This window comes from Gobio gobio (genome assembly GCF_949357685.1).
Source record: "Gobio gobio genome assembly, chromosome: 5".
NCBI classification, from domain to species: Eukaryota; Metazoa; Chordata; class Actinopteri; order Cypriniformes; family Gobionidae; genus Gobio; species Gobio gobio.
Window position 1 is genome coordinate 22,233,536 of NC_137101.1, and position 26,760 is coordinate 22,260,295.

The 26,760-nt window shown below is 37.0% G+C and overlaps 1 protein-coding gene across 4 annotated transcripts in view; it reads left to right on the forward strand.

The window, feature by feature from the left end:
• Positions 1-15,830, forward strand: part of syt1a (synaptotagmin Ia) — a 255,324-nt gene extending 239,494 nt beyond the window's left edge. For 3 of the 4 annotated variants that reach the window (XM_079817475.1, XM_079817473.1, XM_079817472.1), the window contains 3 exons: positions 1,622-1,739; positions 12,216-12,349; positions 13,632-15,822. In XM_079817475.1, coding sequence (XP_079673601.1) covers positions 1,622-1,739; positions 12,216-12,349; positions 13,632-13,841 — 462 coding nt within the window. In that variant the 3' untranslated portion in view covers positions 13,842-15,822. Of the gene's footprint in view, positions 1-1,621; positions 1,740-12,215; positions 12,350-13,631 lie in introns of all 4 variants that reach the window. The other variant, XM_079817474.1, reaches the window with a different exon arrangement.
• The last annotated feature ends 10,930 nt before the right edge of the window (positions 15,831-26,760 follow it).

Sequence of the window (26,760 nt, forward strand, 5' to 3'; positions counted from 1 at the left end):
GACCAATGCAATCTACCCTCTGGTTTAAGAGGTGCTTTTTTGGGCGGTAAATAATGCCACGAACACCAGTTAATTGACGAGCGCAAACCTTAGTAAATCACCTTGTATGCTTCATTTAAATACTTCCCTCCAATAAATTTTGCGTCTGAAAGGGAAACCCCTACAAATACATATGCAATAAGGTCAGCCGCAAAAATAACCCTGTCCATGCCTTTTCAGCACTAATATATCACTGCATGTCTAAATCCTGACAGTAGTTTTTTAATGCCAAAAGAGGGTTTGCGCTGGTGCAAGCTGTTAGTAAATCTGGTCCGTATACTCCCAGTGTTTTTCTATAATACATGCACCAAATAAGTTTGAAATGTTCCCAAATGTTAACTCGCAAATATCAAAGGTTTGTACACAACAAGAGTAAATATCATTTAGCAGGAGCTGCAACGAAATTTACTCACTGTAAAGGTGCAAGACTTGAGGGCTATCCATCTTCAATGGAAATGTCAGTTAATCAGCTGGGCCGTGCCGTTGTTTTATTAATAAAAAAAGTGTGACTTTGCAAGCAGTGGTTGGGGAGATTCAATTTTCATGGTAAATGTCATGGAATATAGCATTTAAGCCGTGGTTTCTATGGAAACCTTGTTTTTGTGTCACAGTTCCTTGGTGTAAAGGTTAATTATGACGCTGTCAAAAGCCTGCTGAGGGCAGAGAGTTGAAGGCTATCTACATATACGTTGAAGGTTGCTCTTTGAGTTTATGCTGCTGTAACACTCCATGTCCGATGAGCTAGAGAAGCACTTCAAGCAATGCTTGAGAAAGCTGGAGCATATTGACTTTTACCAAATGATCTCTAGAGTGGTGTCCTGAGGGTGGCACTTTAAGTGTTAGTAAAAAAAAAAAAAAATGAACGTCGACTGCAAAAAACAGTAGCTATTCGCAATTCCATGAGGTTCAGTCCTCTGCTCGTTTTTTTCCTCTACACATTTCCTTAAAAAAATATTCTGTGTAAATAATCGGATGATTTTATGTTTCAGTCAAACACAGCATTGGATTCAACATATTTACCTCATAGGATTCATTTTATTAAGCCATGAAATGTTATTTTTCTGTTTTGATGACCTTTTAATTGACCGAAAATTGATTGTGTGGAAAATGGCATCAGCCAGTTGGAAGTAAAGTGATGTAACCTTTTCCCCCTTCCTGTTGTTTTCTATATGTCACATATGTTTGTGCCCATGTTTATGAGAATGGCTCCTGAAATATTAATGGAATGTGTGCACATGTAAATGTATTTTCAATGTGTTTACCCATGCAACTACATTTGTGGAAAATGAATCAGACTGAAAGACTTCAAACGCTGTGCTCCTCATTTCAATTTCTCTTATCAATCATGTTGAGTGGCAGAAAGTCTAAAAGTGTTTGTGTAAAGGGGAATATATTATTCCTCTTGCGTACTAGCTAAATTATTTTAGTTGGAGATGTTTCGTTCGTGGCTTTTCTTCTTATGTATAAATAGTTTTGTAAGAGAATTCAATCAGGGAATAAATTTGACCAGGTTTTCAGGTTCAGTTTTTCTATTTACCTTGACAATGATGTCCCTGAATGAACTTTTCTCTACCACTCGCAGCAAGAGAAGCTGGGTGACATCTGTTTCTCCCTGCGGTATGTGCCCACTGCTGGCAAACTGACCGTCGTCGTTCTGGAGGCCAAGAACCTGAAGAAGATGGATGTCGGTGGCCTGTCAGGTGGGTCCAGTTACTGAGTCACACTGCCTCAAAGCTTGTGCCATTATGTGACAGGTTAGGTCTCTTGTTGCCGGCTGTCATGATAATTCATACACTGTGAAATCAAAATGGCTCCTGTTTGTAAAACCTGACATATAAAATAGTCCGAAAAATCTAATTTTTTTATTATTATTATTTTTTTACTTAGACAACATCTAAAGAAAAAAACATATTCAACATATTGGATGTTTCAGGCTTTTATGGCTCATATAGTAGTATATAGGAGAATATGGAGCTCATACTCGAGGAGAAAAAAAACACTATTCAGTTCCCAAACTGAGGGGGGGGGAGCTACACTTGCTGATATTTGTGTTGCCATAAATTATGATGAAATTTGGATAGCTTGTAATGTAAATCAATGATATTTTTATAACAGTATAGCAGACTACACAACACACATATAAATATTAGTTGTAACTTTAAAGTTGTGCTCAAAAGTTTCCATACCCCTTACAGAATTTGCAATAATGTTAATGATTTTAACAAAATAAGAGGGATCATACAAAATGTATGTTATTTTTTATTTAGTACTGTCCATAATGAGATGTTTACTTATATTCCACAACACAAAAAAGGGAAAGAAAGCAAAATTTTTAAAAAATTATCTCGTTCAAAAGTTTACATACCCTTGATTCTTAATACTGTGTGTTGTTCTTGAGTCCCTTGTTTGTCCTGAGCAGTTAAACTGCCTAATGTTCTTCAGGAAAATCCTCCAGATCCTGCAAATTCTTCAGTTTTCCAGCATCTCTTACATATTTCCCTCTCCACCAGTGACTGTATGATTTTGAGATCCACCTTTTCACACTGAGGGACTCAAACACAACTATTAAAGAAGATTAAAAACATTCACTGATGCTTCAGAGGGAAACACAATGCATGAAAACTTTTTGAATTTGAAGATCAAGGTAAATTGTACTTAATTTGTCTTCCGGGAAACATGCAAGTATCTTCTGTTGCTTTCAAAGGGCAGTACTAAATGAAAAAAGTTTGATATTTAAATATCTTCATCCTGTTTAAAAGTTACTTTATCTAAAAAAAAAATGTATGTTTGGATAAGCAAGTTAACCTAAATTGCTTCAGTCCAGTATGTGTTCATCTTGAAATATTGCTAACAATATAAAAATTATTCTTACGTTTACTTTTTTAAAAATCTATGAGATTTCACAGCAAAAAAGATGCGTGTACTACGACCTGAAGGTGGACATTTTTAAAATGATACTAAAAAACGTTTTATTTGCTAAACAAGTATAAACTATCAATGAGACGACCGGAAGGCAAGTTTTAATCATGTTGATAAACTAGAGGCCTAAGAAATTAGTGTTTCAAATGATACAGTGGGCTTTACATGGTCAAGACATGTTGCTGATTTTATAGTGCACATTATCATAAAGACATAAAATGTTTGTTTTCTTAATCGTTCTTCAAAATTTCTTAGACATTTCTTCTTATGTAACTAAGACCATGCAGGAAAATGTTGAAATATTATTACAATAATAGCCTAACATGTTTGCATCTATTCAGATTCCCACTTTACATAATTTCCAGCCGAATACACTAAGAAAGACGCGTTATGGAAGTTAAATGCATCGTGAAGGCTCCTTTCATGTTGTCCTTAACGCAGTTTCATTTTCTCTTAGCTGTCTGTATGTAAATGAAAAGTCACTTTTAGTATATCTTTCACTTTTAAAATCATGTAATGCGTATGCAGTCATTCACAGCTACAAATCCCAAGGGTGTCGAAATGTGGCTTGAAATGATCCGACACTTCTCAAACCTGCAGCTGTACGGAGAGCTGGCTTTATCAGCTGAAGTAATATGCGGCTCTGGTGAATACATGAATACATTTTCGCTGAGTAAATTTACAGCTCGGCATTCAGAAATCAGTCCTCATCTGTGCTGTAACGACTTATGAAAAAAAGCCTGACCTCGTCCATCTATCCTTCCCCACCCTCTCACCTCCAGTACCAGGCCATCAGTACCAGACCCACCTGCTGGGAGCCAAGAGGCCCGACATTAACTTCTCATCACTCAGCTATTAGCAGCCGAGCTGAGAACAAACTTTCTCGCTCTCCCCGGTCCATTAGCAATCCAGATTAAAGCCGGCAATAAACTGTCAGTCACGTTTCATAAGGTACTCTAGCTCTCTGATGAAATTAACACCGTTAACAGTTCTATTCAGGGGTTTGTGTTTGGAGGACTATAGTTTTCACGATGTGATAACTATCACCCCCCAAACCTCCTATCGTGTTACATCGTTGGGCTTGTTGAATTGGCCGTTTGCCAGATCGATCAAATCCTGTGCGAAAATTGTGCAGTTAAGGGTGCTTTCACCATCAATTACTGGGATTTTGCCAGACTCCAACGGTTTGTATTTGAAATAAACCTTTTTGACAAAGCGCTCAGTGTTCCCACTGATTTTACTAGAAAAACATTTCTGTCCCTGCATTCTCTCTCTCTCTTTCTTCTCTTTCCAAGTTCGTGAAAATGGCTCCGATTTAATTGTTGTTATAGGGGGAGTCGTTCTCCCGAAGGAATCACTTGAGAGCATGTCCAAAGAGCCGTCACATGATTAGAAACAATAGGCCCGCATGGATCATGCCAATAATTAGTGACTGTTTCCATTGTGATTCAGCTACAGGGAGGACGACTCGTCAGAACACTATAATTTATCCTTTTCTCCTTTCAAACCCTGTTTACTCTCCCTAATCACACAAGACGTGGTTGTTGCAGCTAAAATAAATGTAATTTGAATTAATTCACAAGAGCACTGCTTACCAATCTCTGTATTTTTCTGTGATGTGCTTTTAGGTCTATATTTTTGGTTGGATTATTAATTGTATTTGCATATATGTACAAATTTACATTTATTTTGAATGCATTTGGCAGACGCTTGCATTGCATTTAGCTTATGCAGTTTATCGGTTCATGTACTCGTGACTTTGGTGTTGCTGGTACCATGTTGTATGGCTTGAGCTCCAGGTACAATTTTGAAGTCTCAGAAAGCATATGGACACTTAAACCCCACTTAAAAATGTAGGAATGTCATTAAATTAGAATAAGATAGCAAACACACCTATACCTAAACACACATGTAAGCTTAAGGGGAACTGACTTTTACATCCAGGAAAACTGCATGATTTGATTGCATATGCCACTTGTTTTGATATTTTGTATCTAAAATGCAGGGTATTATTGCTAGTACGCAGACAGTATTTATATACTATTATTTATTAATTTATTAATTTTAATTTTAGTTTAAGTTATAGTCATTTTGTTACGTGTTTTTGTATATATATATATTAGGGGTGTAACAGGACACAAAACTGATGGTTCGGTACTTACCTCGGTTTTGAGGTCAGCGTTCGGTATGTGGTTTGGTACAGCAGTTTTACAAAATTGCTTTTTATTTATTTTTTTTAAACAGTGGTTTACTGGGAAAAAAATGTGTCTGTCCTTAAATGAATTAAATTATAACTAAAAGTTTATTGGAAATATTGCTGCAAACTAGAGAGCCCTTATTTGCACATTAATATTAAAGGTTAACAAAAGAGCCCAAACTTGCTATTTATTTTTAGGTATAAGTTGAAATGTATCCTCAACATGCCTTCAGATGTTCATTTATGTTTATTCTTTAGAAAGAGATAATCGATCGCGTTCACAGATGATCGCGTTCACACGAGCGGCCGCTTGAGCTGACGCACCTATACAGTGATCAGTCACGCCACATTAAAGAGCGTCAAAACGCCATTTATCCTTTGAATTTCGTGATAAAATGGACTGAATACTTAATATGTTTATGTGGGAACTCGGATTGTAGTGTGTTCCGCGCTTAAAACAAGCCGACTGTTAACTGTTAAAGACAGCATTCGGAAACACGCGTGCACCGAACCGAAAGCCCTGTACCGAAACAGTTCAGTACAAATACGTGTACCGTTACAACCCTAATATATATACACTGTAATAAATAAATTATGACAATGTATGTTTTTACATTGCTTTAACTCATCAAAATAGGTTAAGCAATATTCAACTTTTTTTATAAGTTATACAAGATTCAACTAATTTCTTCTCAAGTCAGTTTAATGTAATTTAAGTTGAAATGACCTAAACATCCTAGTTTATTGTACTTAAAAATGTAAGGCAGCAACTTTTATATGTATAAAATATATAAATTAAAGGTGTGTATGTATGTTGTAGTCAGTTGTAGTTTTATTAATTTTAGTATTTAGTAACTTAAACTTTTTTTCATTGAAGTTTTTTTGTTAAATGTATATTTTATTTTAGCTGTATTTCAGTAAATAAAAAAATAATAGTTTTGAATAGCAACACTGCTAATACAATACATTAAGTGTGGCGATACTTTTTCATACACTATTCATAGTCATGTTTATGTATTTCAGCTAAATAGTGTGTAAATAAATCACCAAATTGGCTATAATAGTATTTCTATAGTTGTATATGAATGCATTACATGAAGTCCACCACTAGGAGACACCTATGAGTCTGTAGACCATACGTGACTGCATGCCTATGTGCCAATGAAAACATACCACATCAGAAATAAGGGCCCGTTTTATTTTCACTAGGATTTTCAGTATCCCTTTTAGATGAGCTTCTCAAGTGACTATATGAACCATAAACAGAAGTCATTACAAGCACTGCCAGCTCCTTGAACCACAAACTTCTGGCTTGGCTTCTGTGTGAGTGTAGGCTACCACAGATTTCCCAAACCACCTCAAACCTCAGGCACTCTGTTGCCAAGCAACCGGGCAAAAGCACCACCGTTAATAGTGTTATAGGCCCGGAGAAGTGCTGTTTAAGTTCAACATCATAAACAGACGTGCTATGTGTTTTCACCTTTTTAAAAGTGGATGGAGCGAGCAGCCAGAGCTCTTCAGATCATGCAGTGTTAGTGTAAATTCAACAGGAGGTGCTGTGCTGCTCTATTATGAGAAATCTATCGTTGCATCTCACGTAATCTGAATGAAATGCTTCAGCGTTCATTTCATATGTGATTCGACAGTCAGGCTGTGAAACTCCATGGATGAATCAGGGAAATATGAAAGCATACTTTTTCGTTGTATCTGAAAGACCTTTTTATGGGTTAAAGAGGTTAATTTAGAGGCATAAATGCCATAAAAAAGTTATTTGAGTGCTGTACAACATTTACAACCTATACAAATGCTTCATCTCAATTAATTAGGTTGCAGTCACAAAAACAGTATTTGTATTATATTATTATATAATATGTAAGAATTTCAAGAGAAAGTCTATACGCATGATTAGTTTAACTCTTGGCATGGCAGCAAACATGACTTATGGTCATAACTCCATAACATAACTCCTAATAATAATCCTAAACATAGTACATAGTTGGATGGACAGGTTCATGTTAGTGCTACCATAATTCTATAAACTTGAAATCTTTAAAAAAATATATGTACATTACCGTTTTGGTAAGATTTTTCAATGTTTTTGAGAAAGAACATTGCTCACTTTTTTTATGCTTACCAAAGCTGTATTTATTTGATCAAAAATACTATAAAAACTAGTCATATTGTAAAATATTATTACAGTTGAGAAAAAAAAGAGTCATTTATTCCTGTGATGGCAACGCTGAATTTTCAGCATCATTACTCCAGTCGTCAGTCACGAAATCATTCAGTCACTGAAATATTAGAAATATTTCTTCTTATTATCAATGTCGAGAGCTATTGTGCTGCTTAATATTGTTGTAGAAACTGTGACAGTTTTTAGGATTCTTAGAAAAATTTTGTAACAATGTATTTTTTATAAATTTTAATGTAACGGTATTGTATATTGTATTAAAATATGATGTACGTGACGTCATGTGATTAAGACAGCAAGAAAATTACTTAAAGTTATTAAGAGTGAAAGAGATTGGCAGAAAGTATTTCACTGTTAAAACATCTATAATATATTGAAATATGTGATTCATAGAATGATTCATGTGATTTGTATTTAAATTAACATGTCATCTTTTACAGTCTTTTACAATACTATATATGCATAATGGTCATTCCTTACACATCCTCACCTTATGAGATGTAAGATCTACACTTTCAAAAACTGCATGCCACAGATTTTGCGCTGCCCTGCTCCTAATATTGTATACGGAGTTTAACACGCCTTCAAAATCTCTCTCTCTCTCTCTCTCTCTCTCTCTCTCTCTCTCTCTCTCTCTCTCTCTCTCTCTCTCTCTCTCTCTCTCTCTCTCTCTCTCTCTCTGTATGGAATGTGTTATTTAGATTAGTTGAAAATGGGATTGGAAATGCCAGAGATTTTTAGAAATTCCTCTTGGAGATCAGAGTGACAGAAAGAGACATATAATCAGTGTCAGGGAGAGAAAGAGTCAAATGAAATTACATGTTGGAAAAAATTCTCACCCTAATAACTGCTGCTATATCCTTTTTTTTATTTTAAGGCTCAGAAAGGCATATGATGTCACCCCTCTTTACAGTTGCAGTATAACATAAAAAACACACATTTTCTCCCCTTTTCAAAAAGCTGTGTAGAGGCGTAAAATCAGATATTTTGTTGATATTTCATCCTTGTTTTGTGAGGTTTCAATCAAAAAGCGATTCTTAGAAAGGCGAGGATGAATCAGTAGTGGGTGAGGTAAACAGATGAAGAGAGATGCATGATGGGAACAGAATATAGATGCTGCAAATGATAACTGGATAGTATTTTGAGGCACAGGAAGAGATTGATGTGCCTCGATAGCAATAATGTAACAGGGAAGATACTGGAGGGCACACACCTGCCATGTGTAAATAAAAGCTTGGACTATCCTAACACGTACCACTAGAGATCTGCTCTGTAGCAGAGCTTCAATAGAGGCTGCAGATGCTGTGTGCCAGCATGAAATTTAAACACAGAAAAGTTTGATATACAGTACTGTGCAAAAGTCTTAGGCACGTTAGCATTTTCACCAAAAAAATGGTTTTAAGCCAGTTATTTATTTTTTTGTTTGATTTTAAAAAGACCAATAGATGGACATCTCTAAAATGATTAGTTCACCCAAAAATGAAAATTAGCCCATGATTTACTCACCCTCAAGTCATCCTAGGTGTATATGACATTCAAATACAATCGGAGTTATATTAATAAAGTCCTGGCTAATCCAAGCTTTATAATGGCATTGACTTGATGGGTCGTTTTTGAAGTCCATAAAAGTACATTTATCCATCATAAAAGTGCTCCACACTAGCCTGACAAGCCAGACCCACATCAAGATGTTGGGTCTGGGAACACACCATTGGCAGGGCTCAATCCGAGGGGCGGGATAAACAGTTGTCTTTCAAATTCCTTCTGCACGTAATAGGATAGCGCTACAACCAACACGAGCAACGTAGAAGGTGAAGCGGAGCTAGTTGATAGATTAAACTTTCGCCATATCCGGTCTGCAAAACTCTGAACACATCTTCCTTTTTTAAGAATGACTTCAGTGCCGTTCTTTGCTCTTTTCCCAAAGAAAAGCTTAACTCCAAGTCTTCCAGAGTCGCGGCCAAAGCCGATTCGAAAGACCGCTGTTCGCCAGGGGCCGGTTGCACCAGTTGTGCGTAAGTTACAACTTAGCCTAGTTTTGACGTAAATGGGCACTAAGTTACAACTCACGCACTACAAAATATTTTTGCGTTGCACCATTAAACTTAGTTGAAGCGTAACTCTACGTATAAACTAAATATTTACGGAAGCCTCCGATCAGGAGTAATGGTTTGAATAATAAAGCAGACTGACTGAACTGCATAATAAGCTCTTGTTTTACATGTCAGACTTCAATTCTTTACACATATATGATAATGCTGACATTTACACTCGCTTACATTTTAAGAGAGAAAACATTATGTGAATAGATTACTTTATTTGCAGCTTTTCAACACGAAACCATCCAAAACGGTGCGCCGCTGCGTGAATCTGTCATGACATCATCACAATGTCATGTCAGATAAAATCAGTCATAATCAATAAATGTAATTTCTTATGTTTTTTTTGTTTTAGTATTTATTTATTGATCCTTGTATTTATCCTTGTCGTTTCATATACTGAATGCTTCTGAATATTATTTATATATAAAAGCACTTATGTTATTCATGATTAAGTATATTTAATGGAAACGTTTACCATTGGTTATGTGAGGCAAAAGAAGTTATAATAATGAAGGATAAACTGAAATTCACGGTATTTCAACACAACTTTTGCTCACGTATTTGAAGGCTGCTATTGGATCATTGAGGTTAAACGTCATATTATGCGACTACACATTACTTTACGGAGAGCTTATGACCTACTTGTTACGTTCTGCCTTAAGAACAAATGTTGCAACCGAAAAAAGTATAGAGTTAGTTACAAACTATCTAGTAGTTACTAAGCCTCTAGTGTGGACTTTACGTTCCAATTTAAGAAAGAACTTACGAACGACTGGTGCAACCCTACCCTGCTTCTTTATTTACAAGTAGCACGTGGAACTGAAGCAACTCTGCCGCCAATATGTTAAGCCCGCCCACCGACTCTATACACGATGTGATTGGCCTGACCAGAGTTTGGTTTTTCCAGCTCGCAAGCCAAAGGAGAGTTGCTAGATGACCCTGGGTGCAAATTACATTTGCTGCCGCTAGGGTGTGTCTAGATTTCTAGGCTAGCTCCACACGGCTCCGGAGGGTTAATAATAAAACTTTATAGACTAAAATTGCTTACTTCCGGCGGATTGCCATACGCATTGATTTACGATGAAAGAGTAACCCTTGAACCCTTGATGCATGCGTACTGACGAATGCAGAAGCGCAGAGGATAGAGCAAAACAAAACATAACGTCGGGGGTTACTCTTTTAGCGCAAGTCGACTCACGCACTGCTGACCACCGGACGTTAGTTATTTTAATCTATAAAGTTTTATATATGGATATTTTTCTTACACAAACACGGCACTTCGCTTCAGAATGCCTTTATTACCCCCCCGGAGCTGTGTGGAAGCAGTTATATGATGGATAGATACACTTTTATGGACTTCAAAAATGACCCATCAAGTCAATGCCATTATAATGCTTGGATTAGCTAGGACTTTTTTTATATAACTCCGATTTTATTCGTCTGAAAGAAGAATGTCATATACACCTGATGACTTGAGGGTGAGTAAATCATGGGCTAATTAAAATTTTTGGGTGAACTCACCCTTTAATTTCAGAATAAAATGTAATTATCAAAAATAAGAGTAAAGAATAAATAGAATAAAAGATAAATGAATAAATATTTACAGAACTAGGAGTGGCAATAAATTACAATAATCAAAAGTAATTAAAACATGGGGTCGGAAGCAAAAAAATTTTGGGTGGGTCCGTTCTCCAAAATTTTTTACTGGAGTAGATGCCATTTAACATTAAGTACAAATATATCGCCTTTTTTGCTATACGTCTGGTTGGGCAAGACAAAATTACGGAAATCACTGTATCATTGAAAGTGGCAATAGTGTATGGGTAAGATGCATGGCCTCAAGTTTTGATGCAAATCGGCCCGAGGTTCGAATCCGCCTTTTGCCGAACTCACTCCTACTCCTTTTTCCCATCACATATCAGATCGTAAAAGGCATTTTTTTTTTCAATAAAAATGAAGAAAATATTAGAAAAGTGGAAATAAAGCATCTAACGCAGTGGTTCTCAAAGTGTGGTATGGCTCAGGCTGCCTCTAGTGGTACGCAGAGGAATCACTAAATTTATTAATGTTAAAACACAATACATTTTAATTTAATCTTTATTTGAGTAAAGTTTTTTTTTTTTTACATTTAAGTACAGTACAGTTTAACTTTACAACCAATTTTAATTGAATCATTATTGAATTATTTTATTTACCTGTATGTAAGCGCAGTGCAGTGTTAATGTACAAACTGTTAAATTGGCTGACAACAATAAATATTCCTATTAGGAATAAACTGCCTCGTTTTTTTAACTGTGCAGAGCTGTAGCTGAATAGTAAGGCCTACTACGCTACTGTATTTTAATGTTGGTCATTATGGGGGGGTCTTGTCCCACTCATATACAATGGTTCTGACGCCCATGAGTTAAAACATTTTATTCCAAAAACTGAATGTTCTTTAGGGTTTTCACTTTTTATGACTAATGAGTTTCCATGACTTCCTAAATATTGTTTTGTACTCAAAATAGCAGCACTTTCTGGCCATTCAAATATTTTAGAGCTTTATGTAACTACATACACATTTTTAGAATTTTTCATGACTTTTTAAGATTTTAATTTCCCTGAATTGTTCAGGTCTAGAAATCACAGTTTTAAAATTCCCCTAATATATCCAGGTTTTCCAAGACTGGACACCTTCATTCTTAAAAAGTTGTTTGGGGAACAAATTGGGGGCTGAAAAAAAGAAAGTGATTTTCTCATGCTATGTCTCGTTCCTGTGTGTTATCAGATCCCTACGTCAAGATCCACCTGATGCAGAACGGCAAGCGGCTGAAGAAAAAGAAGACGACAATCAAAAAGAACACCCTCAACCCTTACTACAATGAGTCTTTCAGTTTCGAAGTGCCATTCGAACAAATCCAGGTAATGAAGTTTGTCTTTGTTGCTTGTACTGAAACCGAGCTCTCATATGGCAACGGCAAATCCGACGCAAATTCCCATTTTAATCGACGTCAAGGACTAATTGTACGAACCCCGTTTCGAAAATGTATAGAGCGTAATTGGCAAGCCACAGCCGAAAAGAAACTTGTAAAATGCAATAAGGCTGGGCGTGAGGCTTTTAAAAAGGTTTTGTTGCTAATTAGTTGGGTACGATGCTTGCTAGTGCAACAATAATAGTAAAATTGCTTCAAATTTATTTAGCATTTCACAGTTTAGAGGATACATTTTATGCTCTGTGTGCGTGGGGGTCTGTTAACCAGAGAGGCCTTCCTCCCTCCCCATTCACAGCAAGCAGCAGACGTTTCTAAAAAAAACCTGCTATCCCGAACTAACAGTTCCTCGCTCATTGTACATCCCTCAATATTTCATTATATGGCAAATTAACTCTGGCTCCGGGAACAATGGCCCCAGGCCTGTTCTGACCGGTCAGTGAAATCCAAGTGGAGAGGTGGATCGAAGGATAATCAGGGCTCTGAAGACACTAATTCATATTGTCTGCTCCCATTTTGTGTGCGGGCGGATCAGGCTCCAAGTAAGCAAGCTAAGAGCGAGCCATTGACCCCGAGCTCACACCGTTCAGTTGTGTGCTTGCAGTCAATTTACAGAGTTGTCCGGACCTCTTTGGTAGCACTCGCTGGCCTTTCTTTGGTATCTGCCGCCATGCTCTTCAAAGACTCACTCACTCACTCACTCTCATAATTGTGGTGGGATTCGATGGCGTGAACTATTGCGCCACTATGTGCATTTTCAGTCATTCTTAAACAATGTTACTCAAGCCTAGCAACAAGAGTTTTTTGAAAGAAATTAATACTTTTATTCTTTTAGAATGTTTAGAATGTAAAAACTTGTAGAATGTTACAAAAGATTTCTATTTCAAACACATATTGTTCTTTTGAATTCATCAAAAAATCCGGAAATGAAAACCGTATCACCGTTTCCACTAAAATATCATGCAGCACAACCATTTCCAACATCACAGGAATAAATAATATATACTGTATGTGCTTGTTTTGTTAATGCCAGGCATATTTACTGTAAATAAAGTCCTTGTCACCCTTTCTTTTGATATGAGCCTTATTATACAAGTCAGAATTTTATTAGAAAAGATTTTTGTGTACATTTTCTTTTGATCAGAAGATGGAGGAACTATAACCAGGCATATGTTCTTACGTCTATAATTGTGTGTCTCTAATTTCTATTACAGAAAGTTCAAGTTGTTATAACTGTTCTGGACTATGACAAGATTGGCAAGAACGATGCCATCGGCAAAGTGTTTGTGGGCTTGAACAGCTCAGGCACCGAGCTCCGTCACTGGTCAGATATGCTGGCCAACCCGAGGAGACCCATCGCGCAGTGGCACGTGCTCAAGCCGGAGGAGGAAGTGGATGCCCAGCTGGCAGCTCAGAAAAAATAGAGCAGCCCGAGCCCAAACCCCGCCCCCTTCCCCATAAACCCACCCGTGTAGTGCTCTTTACCCAGTGCGTGTAGATACCTCAGTGATATAAGGAATCCATGCACCCTCACTCCTAATTTCGTGTCTAAGAAAACCGCCTTCTCGGACCACCCCCCTTGAGATGTTGTGTTGTTACGTCAGTTTCGACCCCCTTCCTTCCTTCCTTCCTTCCTTCCTTGCGTCGATAAACTTTTCTCTATCCTTTATTGTTTCACCTCCATCCACGACCTTAAAGTCCCCGACCAAATGCCCCCTTCTTTTAAGCAATATGATCTGTATAGATAGCGCATGACTGGAGGAATTTATTATACCACAGGTGTATATATCAGTATGCAGACGAAAATGATTTCTAGTTTATGTGTTTGTATGTTGTTACCCGTTTCCTAATCTGTGTATATCTTGATGTTTTTAATAAGATGTTCTATTTTAAATTATGTAAATGCAGACATAGAAGAGCCAATATTATATATAACGGGATTTAAGAGTTTTACCTTATTGCATTCCACTAAAATATACGATATATCTCTATATAAATATTTACGAGCTAAAGAATTCCAACCTGCAAGACGCTAGTGGAGGTACACTCACTTCGTAAAGGACGGTTTGCGCTTCATGTTTACTTAAAAAAAAAAAAAAAAAAAGCATACAGATGTACACGTTGAACACATACAGAACACCAAGGCCATTAACTAATATGGTTTCATGGTATAAATATATAATATGCTGCTGGCAATTATACAAGCACATGATTGCGTAAGAACTTTTTGTACTAATTTATCAAACTGAGGACCTGTACGCTTTGCTTAAACCACTATAACGGAAGGGATTCTTTCTTCTTACTTGACGAAAACCAATCAGCCTTTTCTTTTGATTTCTAATACGGTGATGCTGTTAACTTTTAGTGGAACGGGTCCCCTGTTTGCTTCTTTCTTGTTTTCGGTCCTTAGATTCCCGAATCTGATTTGGCGCTTTCACGAAAACTGGAAATGGACAATTTATGGGACAGTCTCGAGCTGTAGCCATCGTTTCCTTGAAGCTTGATTTTGTGAATCGCTTCCTTTCTTGTCGTTGGACTCGTTTTGTTGACGAATTTGTGGTTCAGCCTCCAAAAAAATGAAACCAGGAGTTTTGACTCTAGCTTTAAGACAACTATTTTTTAGATTAAGTCAACGTCTGAATATTTTTGGTAACTGCATGATTTTTTTTACAATCTTTGCTAAAGGCCGGGTAACGGGGGGATTTTATTTACACCGGGGCGTCTGTTTCAAGAGACTCCCTTGCCTTCAATCAAAAGGTAATCAAACGTTGAGGGACGGCAACTTTCAAAGCGGTCGGTCCCGACTAGTCGGCGAGGAGGAGAGGAGAGGCGAGCTTTTAAACACTGCCATTGTTTTCGGGGAGGTACGAGGCGTACTCGACTCCTCCCTCCACGCACACTCCACTCGAATAGTGGTTGTAGCTTCAGTTCATCGGGGAACAATGTATTTTGGCCGCAACGGTGCCCTAAACAGCAGTTTTTGCTTTCTGTTGCCTTCTCACAGTGACAATAGAGTTAGCCATGCTTAACTGCCAATCCCTTCCCCTGTGGCTACTGTTTTGCACTGTACCGTCTCCGAACGGACAATTGCTTGCTGGGAAACCGTGACGACGTTGACTTGCGGCTCGCGCGGTCCATTCAATTAAAAGCGGACCGGCCACAGGCCGGTTTGGACGCCATGAGCATTAGCGAATCTTTAACAATAACCGTAAAAGTTAATGGTCTGTACAGGTGATAACATCACATTCTAATGTCCTTTACTACGGGTCTAACAAGAGGGCGAGTAGACGTTTAGTCCATTAAAACCATGAGTTATCTTGGAGGAACCTCTTGCGTACACTAGATGCTAGCTTCAGGAGGAGTTTCTAAGTGTTGTTATCAATGTTATTGTGTAGGTGATAGCACTGTTACTTAAAAATAAAAGGAGGAAAAAAAGCTGTTTGTCATTCCATAGGAGTCTCTAGGGACTGAGTTGTGTATCACTGTGACTGCGGTGTGTGCTTAGCGTTGTAGTTTTCAGTAGGTAGCGGCCATCTTGTACTATAGTGATGTTGTGCTACCATCCCCCTATCACATGATGAGAGTACGAAAGAGAGAGCGAGATGGCGGGAAATCGTCAGTTTCTTAATAACCGATGCGGAGCGCGCAAGCGGGTCAGTTGACACAGCATTTTGTTGAGCACTGTGCAATACTTGTATGTTCATTCCCTTAGTCTTTAAAGGGGCGGCATTGCTTGATAGAGGTTAAAAAAGACAACAACTAAAAAACGCAACCCTATACAGTGAGGCGATGCATCCATCGACCATAGTCTGGTTAGGTCACAGCACACGTGTGTAGTTTGGAGCTCAACATCTGTAAACTTGTTAAGGATTCCTCCGTTTTTCCCGTTGAGTTTTCCTGCACACAGATTTAACCATCCAAACATTTGGGTAAACATATATAGGATGTAGCCCAAATATGAGATTATCTATCTATCTATCTATCTATATATCTATATATATATATACATATATATAAATATAAATATACATATATATATATATAGGCTATATATAAAACCCTTCCCTTTCAGAATAGGTGTATATATTTTTATATTTGTCCTGATATCATTTCCTCGTTATTGAGATCACCTGGATATAAGAGAATTGTATCAATCTTGTTATGGAAACTATCTGTTGTACTATTAATTGGCTGTACCATTTTGTTATCGCTGTTATGATTACACTCATGACTATTACCCAGTTATCGTTCCTTTAGTGCCCTATTGAAGACCATTTTATATTTATTATGGAACTCAGAATGTACAGTATGGACTGTGTGTTTTGTTTCTACATTTTATCGTGGGACCAAGTATAGTTGGCACTTTCATTTCAATGTTGCAATAAATATTGATTCATGTGTTTTATTCATTGCTAAATATGATTTCTTACCCTGTCGGAGAGGTCAAACCTAGAGAATAACTCCAAAACGTGTAATTGCAACTATAAGTAGGCCTACGGTTAGGCTATTCCTTGACTACTCCTACGTTAACTGATGTACTCTCATTATCTACGATATCTTAATACAAGAGGCTTGTTTATAAAACAAGGATAAAATGCAGTTTTTAGAGTCACAAATTGAATACAGTACTACACTCGCATCGTATTGCAAAAAGGTGTTCCTCGCACTATCAGGTGTCTGCGCGTTAGGTGTAGAACCGGACGTACAGTAGAAGACAGCATTGCTCGTTGCACCTCAGAGGTTTGTAAAGTAGTCTGAAAAGCCATTTCTAGTCCTGCAAAGCAACGCTATCTTTTACTGAAGCCTACCAAAGCACGCAAACAGCTCTGACAACTTGAAAAAGAGAAAAAAAACAAAGACCTATCGCTCAGCGTACGACCTACAGTACAGTACACGCGTACAACCCTCTGATACTCTACTACAACGAAAAGCCACCTTTCAAGAAAAAGCTGTGTAAAGAATTAGAATCTGATGCTGTAGGGAGATCCTAGTTGCCTTTGTGTATATCAACTGCCTGCTTGAGTATTTTTGTGTGTGGAAATTTTCTCTGTAATCTTGTAGAACTGTTCGGGGTGTTTTTTCCTGCCATACTGCTCGCCCCAGCGGCGAGCCGACAGTTATATTGCTGTGTATACCTTCATTTTTGATGAGGTGTTTTACAATTTCGTTTCACTTTGTGTAGTGATTCACTCTGTGGAGTTTCTGACTGTTGTTATATAACTTCATATACACAAATGTTCAATAAAAATGTTTTATTTCCTGTTGATACAGAACCTTCTCGGGGGCTCTTTTTTTGTAAATTACCTTCATTCTGATTTTGAATCTTAACACTGCAACTGATGAAATGAATGGCAAAAATGTACCCAATACTATCATTTTGTTGTTCGTAGTGCAATAAAATGTGGTAAATAGAACAAACAAATACATGTAATGAAGCAAAACAATCTAGTTCCAAAAAGAGCCCATGCATCTGTAATAATGAATGATCAGGGTTCCCAGTCATGGAAATTATTATATTGACTTTTTTGCAATTATATTGAATTGTCAGCTCTAAAATATTGACTTTATCAACTAGAAATTGCTTTATGTAAGTGTAATTTCTATTAAATTAATTATTTTTAAAAAAATTCAGCAATCGTCATTGAAATTCACTTGTCAAAACTGTTTTACCATGGTCATTTTAAATGTTTTTTTTTTTTTTTTAAAGAAATCTTCACCTTGGAATTATTAAAGGATCATGCCGAATGGGACTTTAGCTTATTTACCATATCCCCCAGAGTTAGATAAGTCCATACATACCATTCTTATCTCCGTGCGTGCCATAACTCTGTCTGACGCAGCCACCGCTAGCCTAGCTTAGCACAAAGACTGGAGGTAAATGGCTGCAGCTAGCCTACTGCTCAATAAGTGACAAAAATTGCCAACATTTTCCTATTGACATGTTGTGATGTTTATAGTTACATTGTGTACTAAGACCGACAGAAAATTAAAAGTTGCAATTTTCTAGACCGATATGGTCAGGGACTATAATCTCATTCCTGCATAATAATCAAGGAACTTTGCTGCTGTACCATGGGTGCGCCTGAAAATACGGCAGCAAATTTCCTTGATTATTACACAGGAATGAGAGTATAGTCCCTAGCCTTCGGTCTAGACTATACACATCACAACATGTAAATAGGAAAATGTTGGCGTTATTTTGTCACTTATTGAGCAGTAGGCTAGCTGGAGCCGTTTACCTCCAGTCTTTGTGCTAAGCTAGGCTAGCGGTGGCTGCGTCAAACAGAGTAATGGCACGCACGGAGATGAGAATGGTATGTATGGACTTATCTAACTTTGGGGGATACGGTGAATAAGCTAAAGTCCCAAAAAGTCGCCGTGTTCCTTTAAGGTTCTATCTGATCTATATGACTGGATTGCTCATTGAGTTCTAAACTGCCATCAGGCGGTAAAACCACCAGAAGTGTTCGAGCGGCCATCTTACTATTGCCTACTGACAGAGGGCATCATTGACCTAAAATCACACGATTTGCAGCGTCTTAGTCTCACAGGATTGGTTTACGATATATATGTATGTAAATTAATAGTTACTTCAGATGTTATCTGTAATGTTTATGGTCTTTTCGGAGAGGATAAGTCATATATTGAAATCCTTTATGTGGGTGTGTCTACTGCACACTGCCGAGTGCCGACACAAATAACTGACAAACACAAAAATGTATTTCTTTATGTACTATGGAGGAAATATTAAACATCAACATTATCTGTGTTCAGCTGCAGAAATTCATTACAAGTAGCCTATACAATAAATATTAATACAAGCCTCTGTTACTATATTGCACTATATTGTATTAAAATTTAAAGTTTATTATGCATAATCTCTGCAATAAAGCAGTCGGCGTTATTTGTCTGAATAAATTATAATGCGTGTATTTTAGTTCCTGATTGAGCAACATCTATTTCAGACTCTCAAAGACAAAGCAAATGTATGGCGTCTTCAGTTTCCATATGGGTAAAGTGTTATGTAGGTTATATGTTGATTAAATTCATTATTAATTTAACCATCGTTTAAATCATTACCTGCTTCGAAATGCAGGCTGTTAACGAAATCATTGTTGAATAATTTGCAGTTAGCCTACTATTTGTCTCGTCTGTCAGCTAATCTGATGTTTACCACTGTAATGAATATGAATGTAACTTTTTAATAGGTAGGGGAAATTCCCGACTTTAAACAAATAACCATTTATAATTTGACATGCTTAGGACGTTGTGTTGTAAGAATGTATAGGGAGACTTCAAATATAAAAACGGTGTCTCCTTGGGCAATGTTTTCTCAGTAAAATCATATAATTTCCTATTGATTCAATAGAACGTGAATAGAACGTATGTATATATATATATATATATATATATATATATATATATATATATATATATATATATATATATATATATATATATATATATATATATATATATATAATCTGTCTCTCCTATCTATCTATCTATCTATCTATCTATCTATCTATCTATCTATCTATCTATCTATCTATCTATCTATCTATCTATCTATCTATCTATCTATCTATCTATCATCTATCTATCTATCTATATATCTATCTATCTATCTATCTATCTATCTATCTATCTATCTATCTATCTATCTATCTATCTATCTATCTATCTATCTATCTATCTATCTATCTATCTATCTATCTATCTAATCTGTCTGTCTGTCTGTCTGTCTGTCTATCTGTCTGTCTGTCATCTATCTGTGTCTGTCTGTCATCTATCTGTCTGTCTGCTATCTATCTGTCTGTAATCTATCTGCCTGTATGTCTGTCTATCTATCTAATCTGTCTGTCTGTCTGTCTGTCTGTCCGTCCGTCATCTATCTGTGTGACTGTCATCTATCTATCTGTCTGTATGTGTCATCTATCTATCTGTCTGTCTGTATGTCATCTATCTATCTGTCTGTCTGTATGTCATCTATCTATCTGTCTGTATGTCTGTCTGTCTGTCTGTCTGTCTGTCAACTATCTGTCTGTCTGTATGTCATCTATATGTCTCTGTCTTTATGTCATATATCTGTCTGTTTGTCATCTATCTGTCTGTTTGTCTGTCATTTGTCTGTCTGTATGTCAAATATTTGTCTGTCTGTATGTCATATATCTGTCTGTCTGTGTCATCTGTCTGTCTGTGTCATCTATCTGTCCGTCTGTCATCTATCTGTCTGTCTGTATGTCATCTATCCATCTGTCTGTCTGTTATCTATATGTCTGTCTGTCCATCATCTATCTGTCTGTCTGACTGTCATCTATCTGTCTTTCTGTCTGTCTGTCTGTCTGTCTGTCATCTCTCTCTCTCTCTCTCTCTCTCTCTGTCTGTCTGTCATCTATCTGTCTGTATGTCATCTATCTGTCTGTCATCTATCTGTCTGTCTGTCCGTCATATATCTGTCTGACTGTCATCTATATATCTATCAGTCTTTCTGTCTGTCTGTATGGCATCTATATGTCTGTCTGTCTGTCTGTCTGTCTGTCTGTCTGTCTGTCATCTATCTGTCTGTGTGTCATCTATCTGTCTGTATGTCATCTATCTGTGTCTGTCTGTCTGTCATCTATCTGTCTGTCTGTCATCTATCTGTGTCTGTCTGTCTGTCATCTATCTGTCTGTATGTCATCTATCTGTGTCTGTCTGTCTGTCATCTATCTGTCTGTATGTCATCTATCTGTGTCTGTCTGTCTGTCATCTATCTGTCTGTATGTCATCTATCTGTGTCTGTCTGTCTGTCATCTATCTGTCTGTATGTCATCTATCTGTGTCTGTCTGTCTGTCATCTATCTGTCTGTATGTCATCTATCTGTGTCTGTCTGTCTGTCATCTATCTGTCTGTATGTCATCTATCTGTGTCTGTCTGTCTGTCATCTATCTGTCTGTATGTCATCTATCTGTGTCTGTCTGTCTGTCATCTATCTGTCTGTATGTCATCTATCTGTGTCTGTCTGTCTGTCATCTATCTGTCTGTATGTCATCTATCTGTGTCTCTCTGTCTGTCTGTCAGTAGCTGCCTTCTGTCTAAACCCAAAAAAAACTTTAAATAAACGGAATAAAAAAAAAAAAAGAAATTATGTTTTAAAACAAATTATAAGTAACTCTTTGTGTTTCGACGAGTCTCGAATGATTGCTTCAATTCATGTTTTGAATTGACAGAACGTTATAATTCCAAGCAGAAGTTTTTTTTTTTTTTTATAGAAGCTTCTATCTGCATTTGACCTGTTCCAAAAAGCCCTATTTACAAATTTGAGAGGATTTTGATATTGTACATTTAGAACCCATTTAGGGTCTCTGTCATGTTCATGTATGAAAGAGACTTGTTCCCCATATAATTTTTTGCTATATGGAATACAAAAATGTTGAAGCTTAATATCTCAAAACTGCTCAGAATGCAGATAGAACCTAATAATTCTAAAGTGGCGAAATGCCCCAGTTGTGCCTGCAGCTGAGAAATAATAAACAATGTTAGATATAATAGATTTGACAGCAGAGGCTGGAGGTCATCACATCGATAAATGCCCCTGACCTTCTCTGTAAGGTCAACTTTTGGAGCCCTGGAGATTTGGTTTATGTGCACATTTGACATTATATATACACTGCATAAATAGTAAGACTAGTATAGTAGCATTCTCTCTGGATTTGACATTTGATAACGGGTCACAAACGCCAGTAGGTGATATATAGATTCTAACACTGATTCTAACCACTATTGAAATGCCTGAATCTTGAGGGTCAAATGTGAAATATCAAAGGTGAAACAACATTTCTGTCTTTAGTTCAATATCATCTTCCATTTCAGGCTCACTGAGTGTGAAGCCCACAGAGATATCCTCTGAGCGGATTGGGGCTCGGGAGTGAGCGCACGGAAGGGCTGATAATAAAATATGGGCTCCTTCAAGAACAAGATAAGAGCGAAGCTGCGCGGGGGTCTCAGGGCTATCAGCGCCACAGGATCAAATGCATTTTGGTATACATGACTCTGACCATCTCGCACCATTACGTACATATTACTCAGCAGCCGGCCGCTTCATCTGTGAGTAGATCTTCAAGGTCTGCTTAAGAGCAATGAATACGAGATGAGACCGGTGTCTGTGCGCCTTCTAACAATCAAACTCGAGCATGAGTGCAGAATTTGGTCATGATCTAAGGTTACAAATCCTTCCGGTGAAAAAACCTCATGTTACTTTCCTGAATCTGTTGCTAAGCCGAGATACAAAAACTATGATGAAGTATTGAGTCAACGTAATTTGGTTTATGCAATTGCTACAATAACAGATAATATAACGTGTCAAGTTTAAAAGTTCAATTACATCTTGTTGTGAAACTATATATATAAAAACAAAAAAAAGCATTTCCCGTTGGCGGGTGTAGGAGGACCCCTGTTTCTGGCTGGAGTTTTTGTTTTTACCTGTATGTTCCAAAACAGCCCACAAAGAGAAATAATATTCAATATGGAAGTGATTCTCAACCAGGGGACCGGGGCACACTATAGGGGGCTTCAGGAAACTTCTAAGGGAGCCCTAGGAACTAAAATTGTTTAAAATAAAGAGAAAACAAACATTGAATTATAGCTGCAAGCAGCGATGAAAGGGCCCTCACAAAAACTGAGGAAAACAGAGCACCGTGGGTAATATGCATTTAAGTATAGGAGGACTAAATGTCGGTCATTTTTACATTTGCCACCCTTCTTGCTAGCAGCTGGTGGCGCTATCGAGCCATTTTGCCACACTAATTCTGAAACCCATATCATGTTTAGGCCCTCAAAAATATGATTCATTTCATTTAGGAGAAGAAGAATAGGCTAACCAAGCAATTTCAATAGGGTCCTCACACTATCGGTAATCGGGCAGAAAGGCCAAATCCAAATCACGTCAGAAATGCCAAATCCGAACTCGGACACTCCAGATCTTGTCAAAAGATTTCTTTTGTCTAGTGTCCAAAACCAGTAAAACCTGTCAGCAGAAAGACTAGTCTGGTACCCAAAACTCTATTAACAGTCTTCTATCCGCCTGAGAGTGTGACTGAGAAAGCCATGAAGAGCAGAAGCAGGATATGAAGTGATGATAATAAAAATAGCAGTTTATTATTTGCAAATCTTTCAATGCTCAGAATACAACAACTCTCTCAAAGTAACACACACACACGCGCACGCACACACACGCACACACACACTTTTAAATGTTTTGTGTACAATGGCGGGACCATAGACCGTAAAAAAATAGGGCGGGACCGCTTGTAATACGGAAAGACAGTGCGAGCAACCGAGCCTGTCGCGCGGTCAGTTTTGGCCAACAGAGGGCGCTGCTCGCTAATTGCAGCTTCAACTCGTATTATATGCGTCTTCCTCTACTCATTACGTGCTCGCCCTAGTTTTGTCATTGCGAACGACTGCGAGAGCGTCATCGTCGTGTGATCAGCTTCAAAGTAAGACACAAAATAACACAAAAAGTCCCAACGCATCTAAACTTACACAAACTCAAGCTGCGACCGGCTGCTGCCTGCTCGTCGCTCTCCATACAGGTGAACAGAGAAAGCGGTTTATACGGCACACGTCGTAGTAAGGCGTATCTGTGCATATACGACGTTTTGCAAGTTCAAAATCGCACTGTAAATGCGCTAAGATTGTGCGCGTCTATACTCTTAAACACTTTTACGAGACCTATGTTTTGTTCAACAAAAAAAAAACAAAGTCCTGTATGTGCGTCTTGATGTGAAATGAGTCCCTGGTGCGAGATGTCAACAGTCAAGCAGACGTGGCATGGTAAACTTTTGTGAAGTAAAGTCTGTTAGCTAAATAAATGGTACATAAATGAATATTTATGAATAAATGAACATGCCCTCTTTATAGTAAAATGTCTTTATTCACAAAGCAGCTGCAACATAATAGACATTCCTTTCAGTCTAAGTCAGGCCTTTCTCAAACTTAGAGAAATTAAAGCATACATTATCCAGATATAAGTATGTATGACTTAGTGTATTCAGGGTCATTTAGACTAATAATGACTGTTTTTATGAAGTGTTATGAATATATATTAACATGCCCATACTATGAGGACAATAGCATTGGAATCAATAACAATAGAATCTGAGGGTGCAAAACAAATCGAAATATTGAGAAAATCGCCTTTAAAGTTTTCCAAATTAAGTCCTTAGCAATGCATATTACAAATAATATTTAATATATATATATATATATATTTACGTTAGGAAATTTACTAAATATCTTCATGGAACATGATCTTTACTTAATATCCTAATGATTTTTGGCATAAAATAAAAATCTATATTTTTGACCCATACAATGTATTGTTGGCTTTTGCCACAAATATACCCGTGTGACTTATGACTGGTTTTGTGGTCCAGGGTCACATATATTTTAAGAAATCTGGTTAAATTGTCAAGAAATATATGTTCGCCATGTTCTGGCCACTTTTAAGCTGTTTCTGTGGATTGATTGATATTTGTTTATATATTATTTTTATTTATTTATTTTTGAGGGTTTGAAATATAGAGCACATTGATTGTCTGAGGTTTGACTAAACAAATAACAGTCAGTGAGTATGAGTGTGTGAGGGCCAATTCCATGTCAAATCAACCAAATTTTGGAAACTTCCCCGGCTCAAATTTTTGGATTTTGTGGCAGATTGTGAAAAGATGGCAGCATCTTTATTTGGCAGCATCTTTATTTAGCAAACTTTAGCAATCTTTGTTGCATTATATGCCAACGGTGCCAGTTTAAAAATGGGAAAGAACACTTCTTGTGTTTTTTTGCCCCAAGTTTGCATGCCTGTAACTCAAGAAGTATTAAAGATATCTTAATATCCTTTTATATTTAGTTTTTAACAAACGTAACATTTTGGTATCTTCACTTTAAAGGCCTTATATAATTCAATCCCACAGATATGGAGATCCTAATGCGGTTCCATGAGTAAATTGGTCAATTGTACACATTTTCAGTGGCCAAAAACCAAACGTGGTCTCTTTTCATACAGCTGATACTTTTTTCTTTTAAAGTCGAACAAATAATGTTGAAACTAGAAATGTATCTCTTTTTTATCAACACAATTGCATAGAACATACCCGAGTGCCAAAAATCCACTAAAATTGTCAAGTTGAGGCACATTAACTTACTCTCAAAAGTGTATTTATAAAAATCTGAATAATTTGAATCAGTTTTATGGATATTTAGAAGATGGGATTTTGTTCATTTTAACAGCTTCTGAAACGGCCAAGAGTTCAAATATGCCGTATCGTAACTACATGTTACTACATTGACATCCCAATATTTCAGGGATTGAACCATACAGGGACTTATGAAGTTAATGAAGATTCCAGAAGAAAAGTTATATATAATCAAGAATATCAAATTATATTAAGATTTGTTTAACATTTCCTGAGTCACAGACATTTTTTTTTTTTTTGGCACTCAGGGAGGTATGTTGTATTCAATTGTTTTGATAGAGCGAAACAAGATACATTTCTAGTTTCAGTATTATTCGTTTTTCAGGCATTCCTCTTTAAACACAATAAGTATCAGCTGTTTGAAAAGTTTCCCACATTTGGTTAAAATTCAACAATTTCAAAGAAGTCCATATAAACACCATATCTATGCGATTGAATCATATAGGACCTTAAAAATGAAGATTTCAAAAGAAAAGTTGATTTAAGATTTAGAATCTAAAAGGATATTAAGATATATTTAATATTCTTAGTTATAGGCACGCAAACTAAAAGAATATTTATGGCACTCAGACAGGTATGTTCTATGCAATTGTGTTGATAGGAAAAAAAACTAGATATCATTATTTGTTGTCCAGATATTCCTCTTTAAATGAAAAAAGTATCAGCTGTATGCAAAGTGACCCACATTTGGTTTTTGGCCACTGAAAATGTGTACAACCGCATTAAGATCTCCATATCTCTGGGATTGAACCATATGGGGCCTTTAAACTTGGGGCAAAAAACACAAAAGTTTGCAGCTGGCATATAATGCAACAAAGATTGATAAAGTTAACAGATTTTACTAATAGACCTACCAATGTCTGTGTAAAAATAGAGTAAAGATACTGCCATTTTACCCACCTATAATTGGACTCCAAATCTCAGGTAAAAATTGTCCCCTACAAAATAGTGGATTACTCAAACAACACTATTCAACACCCATGACCTTTTAATATTTAGGCTTTCTTCTTCATTTATGTCTTTCTTTCACCAGGAAAACCATTATCAAAATATAATTTTTAGCCAGGGACCTCTGGGTTGAGTTGACACAGAATGACCCTATAG